General features: G+C 60.8%; 1 protein-coding gene across 1 annotated transcript in view; it reads right to left on the reverse strand.

The window, feature by feature from the left end:
* Nucleotides 1–2,648, reverse strand: part of KIRREL1 (kirre like nephrin family adhesion molecule 1) — a 72,560-nt gene extending 69,912 nt beyond the window's left edge. Inside the window, exon 1 of the mRNA XM_077317727.1 lies at nucleotides 2,487–2,648. Coding sequence (XP_077173842.1) covers nucleotides 2,487–2,544 — 58 coding nt within the window. The 5' untranslated portion in view covers nucleotides 2,545–2,648. The remainder of the gene's footprint in view (nucleotides 1–2,486) is intronic.
* Between the last annotated feature and the right edge of the window lie 6,472 nt (nucleotides 2,649–9,120).

Genomic DNA, 9,120 nt, shown 5'->3' on the forward strand with positions numbered 1-9,120 from the left:
GGAGCCCCCTCTCCTCCGACCAGCAGCAGACAGAGGCCTTCCCCATCTCCTCCTGCCTTGGGCTGGAGCACTGAGGTGCCAAGCAGAAGCCCTGCCCACTGGAGCCCTGGCCATCCGGCCCCCGCAAGCCCCTGGAGCCCACCCCACCACCCCTTCAGAGGCTCAAGAGGGGACGGGGAGGGTCCCACTTCGGGGAGACCACGGAGGGGGCCGCTGGGGGGCTGCTCACTGTGTCAAGAAGGCTCCTGGGTGCGCTGAGGGCCACGGAAGTGACACGGACTCTGCTTCCCAGGGGTGGGATGTGGGGGCTGCGGAGGAGGCCTTTCTCTCCCTCCCTCCCTCCCTTCCCGCAAACCACAGGAGCCTGGGGCACCAATCCAGGCAAGCGTTTAAAAGGGCTTCTCCGCGGCTTGGCTGCTTGTGGGACTCCCTGCCGATGGATAGGATGGGCCTGAAGAGGGGGCAGAAGATACTCCAGGGAGCAGGGCCCCCCAGCGACCTCTCGGGTCAAAGGCAGAGAGGGTGTGCAAGGGGGGGGGCATGTCTCCCTTGGGGCGCGTTCCACGAGGCGTCTGGTCAGCCAGAGGCAGAGTGAGGGGCACAAGGGGACAGCTCTCATCCCTGTTCTCACACACACACGCACGCACGCACACACACACACACACCCAGCTTCCCTTCCGCTCCCCTGACAATTAGCTTTCATCCTTTCTGTTTTAAATTTCCCCCATCCTTCTCCTGGAAAAGAGAAGATGAAAAATAATCCACAGAGAGAGAGAGAGAGAGAGAGAGAGAGAGTCTGAAAATGAATGAATATTTCAATTTGTGACACACAGTTGTGGAAAGATTCCCGCAGGGCGACTGAAATGGGGAGGCGGGGAGGGGGGGAGAGAAGAATGGCTTTCATTTGGGTAAAATACAAGAAATTATTTAGCGAAAAATGAAGAGTGATGAAGCTCATTCAGCCTGCTGGTCCCCCCCCCCCCCGTCTCTGCTGCCACCAGCAACACGGCCCCAGGCACCCCATCTCAGCCAAGCCCCCCTCCCCAATGCTCCACTCTGTCAGCCCCCTATGCACGCCAGCCCCCCATCATTCCCTAATGGGAGAGGGGCTCAGGGGCCCCTGTTTTAATGCCCCCCCCGCTCGGTTCCCCCCAGGAAATCCTGGGAAGAGTCTGGGGGGGGGGGGCAAAGAGCCCAGCCTGCCCTCTCTGAGACGCCCCCCTCCGGGCATCCAGTGGTCCAAACTGAGCTCCTGAACCAGGAGTGGCCCCCAAGGCAGACTCTTCCGCGGCAGAATCCATGGGGCAGGATTTTTAGGTGTGTGTCTGGGGGGGGGGGGGGTCAGTTTCTTGCAAGCTTCCAGGCTGGGGGGAGGCTGGCCAAGAGGCCAGCCCCCTCCCCCGAATTCTTCTCGGGGCAACCGCCAAGGAAGCGCCTCCAAGACCTCCTGCAGGGGGCGCCGTCCGGCTCTCTCCTCCTTGTCCACCCCCCACCCCCACTCCCACTCCCACCCCCAATCTCGTCCCGCTCCACCAGCAGCCCCTCCCCCTAGAATTAAAAGGAATGTGGCAGGCGGGGCGGGGCTGCCCCCTCCTATTGTACCTCCCCGAGCCAATAAGCGGCCCCACCAGGACCCTCCACCCCCCCCCTCGTAATTTGATATCCCCCTTTGGTGAAAGGAGGTCTTTGCATAAGAAATACCCACCGGCGCCGACAAAAACCCAGGAGGAGCCCGGGGGGGGGGGGCGGGGGTTCCGCGCACCTTCCCGGCCAGCTCGGCTCTGCCTCCCTGCCGAGAATCCCTCTGCCAGCCATGCCCAGATCGACTGCCCTGAACCAGGAGGCTCTCCAGCTAGACGGCCCGGTCTTCTCTCGCCCGAGTCTCCCCCCCCCCCCCGCGGAAGGCAGCTGCGGCTGGCCCCGGGAGTTCCAGGCTCGACGGAAGACCCATCCCTGAGCGGCCGAGGCGCCAAGCCAAAGCTTCCCCGCGCCTCAAGGGGCTAGTCCTCATCCCGCATCCCGGCCGCCCCCCGTTTCGCTACCCGCCGGCCCCAGCCCTGGCGGCGGCGGAGGGCCGGGAAGCCCTGGCGGCTCTCCGAACAAGACCCCGAGCGGACTCCAAGACGTCGCCCCCCATGGAGACAAAGCCCTTCCCCTGGCCACGGGGGTCCCGCGCGCTCCCCGGCCCCTTCCCTTCCCTCCCCGCCCGGGCCGGCCATGGGCGCCCCTCCACGTGTCCGCCCGCCGCCACATTCCAGCCCCCCCCCTCCTCCTGCCGCCGCCGCCGCCGCGAACTCTTCGGGCCGCCCCGCAGCTCAGCCGAGCCATGCGCGCCCCCAAGCGCCGCAGCTCCGGCCCCGCGGAAGTTTGGGCCCGCGGGTGGGAGGGCAGAGCCCCGCGCCGCCCTCCCCGTCGCTCCCCCGCCGCGGTCCGAGGGCTCCTTGCGTGGGCGGCCCCAGCGCCCCGCCGCCCCGTCGAGGACTCACCCTGGGCGAAGGCAGCGCCGGCTCCCGTGAAGATCCAGAGCGCGGCCAGGACCAGCATCGCTCCCGGCACCGACCCGCCGAGCCAGCCCGCCCGCCGCCGCCGCCGCCGCCTCTCGCGGAAAGGCGAAAACAGCCGGCTGGGCTGGAGCGCGGCGAGGGGGAGGGAGGGAGGGAGGAAGGGAAGGAGGAGGACCCCGCGCCAGGGGAGGGAGGCAGGGAGGGAGGGAGGCAGGCAGGCGGCGAGGGGGCGGAGGGAGGGAGGCAGGGAGGGAGGGAGCGCGGGAGCCAGCCTCAGCCGGCGAGGGACGGACGGGCGGAGAGGAGGCGGGCCGGCCGGGCTGGGCTGGGCTGGGCTGGGCCCTCGCGCGGGGCGCTCTCCGACGGGCTTGGCGCGGCTTGGCCGGCGGGCGGACGCCCCTGGAGCTCAGGGCGGCGGAGGGCGGCGTGGCTCCCCGGAGCGCCGGCCGAGCGGGCTGAACTTTGGCGCGGCTGGGCGGGAGCGTGGGTGCGGGTCGCGGGAGCCCGGGGAAGCGAGCGCGTGGCGGGGAGAAGCCGGCCTGGGCGGGCGCCTGGCAACCTCGACGGCGGGGCCCGGCGCGCAAGTCACGGGAAGCGCCCGTCCGGCCGCCCTCCCCTCGCCGCTGCGCTGCGCTGCGCTGCAAGGGAGGCTGCGTGGAGCCGGGCCATGCCGCCCGGGAGCCGCCGCCGCCGTGAAGGGCGCCCATCCCGCTGCTGGGGCCGGCGGGCGGAGCGGCCGCGGCCCACGTTGACCCCGCCGTGGCTCCGGGCCCGGCGCGGGAGGCTCCTCCGGCGGCTCGATGCTGCTCTCTGGTGACCGCGGCAGTCAGCGCCGTCCCCCGAGCAGCCCGGGAGGGGGGGGGGAGGCGCGGGCCGCTTAAACGTGCCTCTTTCTGCGGCCTAAAGAGACCCCGAGAGGGCTCCGGACCTTCCCCAGCCCTTGGGGGCCTCGGGGCCACCCTACCATGTGGGTCAAAGGCACTGCAGAGAGGGGGCCCCACCCTGGGATGGAGCCACTGCCCCCGGGGTCCCTTTGAGGATGCTGCCGGATCCTGGGAGTGGGGGCTGCAAGAGACCACCAAGCGGACCTCCTCTCTGGCCACTACCAAAGGAGGCAACAATGGGTAATCCCTCAGGTCTCTCTTAGCAGGGATCCCCAAGAGTAATCAGTGGGTGGCTCATAGAATCATAGAGCTGGACGGGGCCATACAGGCCATCTAGTCCAACCCCCTGCTCCCTCCCATACTCCCCCCCCCCATGTGATTCAGAAGGGAGGATCATCCTGAAGGGAGGGGGTAACCGGGGAAGAGCCCCTTTCTCCCCTGTGGGACGGGGTGTGCAATTTATTTCCTTGTTTGTCTGATTCCTTGACTTTTGCTCTTTATATGCTACCTTTACACCCAGCAGGGACCCAAATACGTTGGCATTTATCCTCGCAACAACCCTGTGAAGTAGGCTAGGTTGAGAGCCTACCTTTCACCAGCCAGCTAGCTTCCAAGGCAGAGCGGGCATTCGAACCTGGGGCTCTCTGCTCCGGCTGGGCTTCCACCCGCTGGCTGAGGTGAGCAGCAGACCGAGCCTGCCGCTGGCCTGCAGAGGGCGCTCTCGTCCTCCCCGGCTACCTCTGCCCGCTCTGCCCCCTGCCAGCGCTGCTCCAGGCCCTCGCCTCTGCCCCTCGCCCGGTTCTTTGGGCAGAAGGAGCCGCCTCGGTTGAACCCGGGAACCAGCGAGGCGGGCCTAATCGCTCCGCAGGCGGCGGCAGCTTTGGAGAGAGACAGGCGCCGCTTCCCCCTGCAGCTCAGCAAGCCCCACCAGTGCGCACAAGCTGTCTGTTGCACACGCTGTGGTGTGCCTGGCACACCAGTGGGGACTCGCTTGTCCCCCTCAGGCCCGGGCCTCCGATGGGGCTCACTGTGGCTGGCTCCCGGGTTCCTGGGTTGCCGTGCAGACCGATGGCCCACGTGCCTTCCCTCCACGCAGGGGGCCCGCCTTCCGCACGTGCGGCCTCCGTGGGGCTGGCCTCGCTGGGAGAGGAAGACGGGCGAGGCTCCCGCCCTCTTCCGTCAGCAGAAAGCAGCTGTTTCCGGCCCACCTCACGACCCCGGCTCAGGGCCTTCTCCGGAGCAAGCACGATGCCAAGAAGGCGGCCTGGAGGCCCAGCCGCGAGGGAAGGGCCTTCCTCCAGTGAAGTAGCGCCTTGTCCTCGGAGGCCACACGTGGCCCTTGCTGTGGGAGCAGACTCAGGCTGGCAGCTCCCTTGTCTGGCATGTCTCCCTCCAGGGGCCACACTCCCCACACTGGGCCTCGCAAGGATGCTGGCAGGAGCAGAACTTGGACAGCCACTGAGCCTGGAGACTTAATCAGTCCAAGACACTGGAGTGCAGTCGAGTCAGGTCCGAAGAAACCATGCCCAGGTGCTCATGGGGGCCCTGGGACTCCTGGCTGAAGGCCCTTCTGTGCTGTCCTGGCAAGAGCCACGGAGATGTCTGCCTCCCCTGCGTCCTGGGCAGCGCAGTAGGCCATGCCTATCCCACCCGCACCCCCCAGGAGGGCTCTGGGGTTCTTGCCTGCGTGGCCCCTGCTGATGCTCCTGCCCATGACTGACGGGCCAGGCAAATCAAAATCCTGTCCCCTGGAGCAAGTGGTCCAGGAGAGGGGGGAGGCAGGATCAGGCCCCCCTCCCCTCGAGCCACAGTCCCACCCAGAACTGGGCCCTTGTGGCCCTTCTGAACCAAGGGTCTGAAGCAGCAGAACAAAGTTCAAGTCCAGGGGCCCCCTTCAGACTAACCAAGGGTCATTCGAGATGTAAGCTTCTGTGGGCACACACACTTCCTCAACACAATTAAACGGGAGTTGCAGGTGCACACGCACAGGCAGGGGTTGGGCCATCAAGCAGTTACCCAGTGCAAGGGCCAGCAGGACTAACGAAGAAGAAGAGCTGTTCTTTTGCACTCTGCTTTTCCTTCCGTCAGGAGGGAAACCCCTTTCCCCTTCCTCTCCCCACAAAAGACACCCCATAAAACACGTGGGGTTGAGAGAGCTCTGAGAGAGCTCTGAGAGAACTGTGACTGGCCCAAGGTCACTCAGATGGCTGCATGGGAAGGAAGAGTGAGACATCAAAGAGCTACACCATGCTGGTTAAATTTATGAGATTATCATTACACCAAGGTTTATAAGGCTATCATTATACCAAACAAGCAAAGTTTATACAGTTATTGGTTTTGGGGGGGTTCAATGCCGGGTGAAAAAACATAGTAAAGGAAATAAACATGTCAAGATTAGAGACTAATTGACAGATGCATTCCCAATTGTGGCACGCCAAGAGTAACTAACGGAGAACCATCATGAAGCTCCATCTGTCTCCCCCCGAGCATGAAGGTATCTCCACAAATAACCAGCTGTGCAGAGTTACGCCTCTCGAGAATTAAATTCCTGTCTCCTGTTCTAAATTGCATTACATTCTACTCTTCATTGCATTGTAACCCACTATTCCATCCTCCCAAATAAGAAACAGAATGTAATAAAGAGGACACATGGCCCTCATGGGAGATTTAGGGAAGTAGATGTAAGGTCTGAATTAGGTTAGTGTACATGGTGAGAGAAGAAACCAATATCTCTGTTGAGTCCTGGGGATTCCATGGTTTTGAATGGTGCCTTAGAATCATAGAGTTGGAAGGGACCTCCTGGGTCATCTAATCTTACCACCTGCACAATGCAGGAACTCACCGCTACCTGCCCTCCCACAGTGCCCCCAGTTCCATGCTCAAGTGATTTCCCCCCCCCCACCAAAAATCTACAGAATTCAGCCTGGCCTGGAGGGAATTCACCACCGTCCCAGTGGTGATCAGCAATTCCCTGGGTCTGCAAGGAAGGGCCACAAGAGACAAGCACTGGCACATCCCTTCCTGCCCACCCACTCACAATCTGCCTAGGTTCATAAAATCAGCATCCGCATGACTATCTAGCCTCCGCTTAAAAACATGCAAAGGAGAACCAACCTTCTTTTGGGGAAGGCTATGACATTTCTGAGGTCCTCCCCATGTGGGTGTGACTCCCTTCCCCCTTTGAGTACAAAAGAGGCCGAATGGAAGCCCTCTCAGCCACACGTTTGCCCAGAACAGCCTGGGGAACACATGAGTGTGCACGCAGCTCCAGCTCCATCCGGGGGCTCTTCGTCTCTCCAGGCACTGTGAAGATGGGTGTCTGGTTGTTTGGGGAGCAGGAGGTGCTCCAAGGACCATTCTCCGGCCTGGGGCTGCCTTAAGCCAGAGGACTTCCAGCCTTGCTTTACTTTGCTACCTCCCTGATCTTGGGACCGGAGAAGCCACCCCCCACCCCCCCCGCCACCATGGCTGGCTCTTCAGACCAGCCTCCGCCGCAGTGGGACTGGAAGAAAGAGGGGCGCAGACACTGGGACTGGATTGCTTTTGCCAACATGGCCCAAAGTGGGTTTCTGCACCCAAAGGCCAAAGGGGAAGCCAGCCTCTGCTCTTCTGCGCAGTTGGATAAACGACCAGCTGTGTGAAGCTGAAGACCAGAGAACACGGCAGCTACTGCAAAGGATCAGACCAGGGAGAGCCCCTCCATGCCAGCCCCCCCTGTCTTGCACACTGGACTCAAACCGTGTTCTATAGTTGGGTATCGCTACTCTGCATGCAAGAGGATCAGGAGGGAAAGGGTTAAGATCTCTCTCTCTCTCTCTCTCTCTCTCTCTCTCTCTCCCCCTTTCTTGCCTTCTGTGTTTCATCCTATCTGGCAGTGGTCCCGAACCCCCGGTCCAGATACAGGTACCGGTCCATAGATCAGTTGGTACCAGGCCGCGGCTCCTCCTCGTCCTCCTCCCCGGCTGCTGCCTCGGGGGCTGCCCTGCCACTCTGCCACCGGCTCACCTTTGGTGCTCTCCAGCAGCCGCCATGGCTGGGGCTCCCCCTCTGCATGGCACTGCACAGCTGCTCCTGGCAGTGCCCCCCAGTAGGTAGTGGGAAGTCAGGGGCGCTGGCGGGAAAGCAAGCAGAGCAGGGGCTCAGGTGGCGGTGACGTCCCTTGGCAAAAGACTACACACACACACACCCCGGGCCTCAGTAAAATTGTCAAGCATTGACTGGTCCCCAGTGATAAAAAGGTTGGGGGACCACTGCTATATGGGACCCTTGTCCTCCTCCTCCTCCTCCTCCTCCCCCCCCCTCTCTTACCTGGGCTTGGAGCTGTAGCAAGTTAACACTTCTGAAGTTAATCTCTTCACAATACATTAAATCTGCCTAAACGGATATGTCATGTAAGATGTACATCTAATTTTGCAAGTAAAATTTCTTTTGCGAAGAATTTTTCTTTTCTTTTTCTCACCAGTTCTTCCCACTTGGTGAGAATCAAGTCTAAACAAGCAGACCCCCCCGGTTGCCCCTTCCACTTTCTGGGAAATGAAGTTGTCAGCAAGACAAATCAAGAATTTGTTGGACTTTTCCTTTTCAGGAGAGCTGGTCATCCATCAGATATCTGGGTAATCGAAATCTCCCATGACCACTCGGTCCCGTCCCTCTGAGAACTTTGTAATGTGGTCTAGGACAGTGGTCCCCAACCCCCAGTCCGGGGACCGGGACCGGTCCTTGGATCAGTCGGTACCGGGCCACGGCTCCTCCTCGTCCTCCTTTACATTGGTAAAGCGGGACAACATTGACCGGGGGGGGGGGTCCTTGATTAAAAATTTGGTCTATATGGAGCAACAAAAAGTTTCATAGAATGAATAGAACGCAAGAATAGTATTTGTAATATATATATTTTAATTTCAACATAAGTACAATTTGCCAGATGCCCCCAGAGGCCCCTCCAAAAGTGGGACAATTTGGTCCCCTTATTGTGAAGTTGGTAAAATGCAGAATCCAGATCACACGAGGTGAAGTTCTTTATTTATTTATTTTACAATTTATATTCCTCCACTCACAAGGGGTCGTCTCATGGTGGTTCACAAAATACCAATAAAATACAATAAAATCCCCATAAAACCCAGCAACGTCAACAACATCAACAGCACAGAATAGATGGCAGCTCACTTCAGAAACGGTCCAGCCCCAGATCCCTCCCATCCCGCTGTGCAGCCAATGGGCCCCGCTGATGGTCATTTAGCAAGATGACCCGAGGGGAGGGGGGTAGCTGTTATAAATGGGAACTAGGGGGAATCCACCGTCCACAACTCTGGTCACTGCCCTGACCTCAACCAAACGCCTGGAGGAAGAGCTCCGTCTTACAGGCCCCGGGGAACTCGGAGAGCTCTGTCAGCGGCCTGATGTTCTCTCTCCTATTGCAACCCTCTGTCCACGGAGGAAGGAGATCAGCCATTGAAGGGCTGTCCCTCGTATTCTGGCATCAATGAGACGGTGAGCTAAAAGCTCATGATCGACTGTGTCGAACGCTGCTGAAAGGTCTAGCAGTATCAGCAGTGCTCACCTGCTTTGGTCTAACAGGCGACGGAGGTCACTTTGGTGTAGTGGTTAGGAGTGCGGACTTCTAATCTGGCATGCCAGGTTCGATTCTGCACTCCCCCACATGCAGCCAGCTGGGTGACCTTGGGCTCGCCACGGCACTGATAAAACTGTTCTGATATCAGGGCTCTCTCAGCCTC

This window comes from Paroedura picta, chromosome 1, assembly GCF_049243985.1.
Source record: "Paroedura picta isolate Pp20150507F chromosome 1, Ppicta_v3.0, whole genome shotgun sequence".
NCBI classification, from domain to species: Eukaryota; Metazoa; Chordata; class Lepidosauria; order Squamata; family Gekkonidae; genus Paroedura; species Paroedura picta.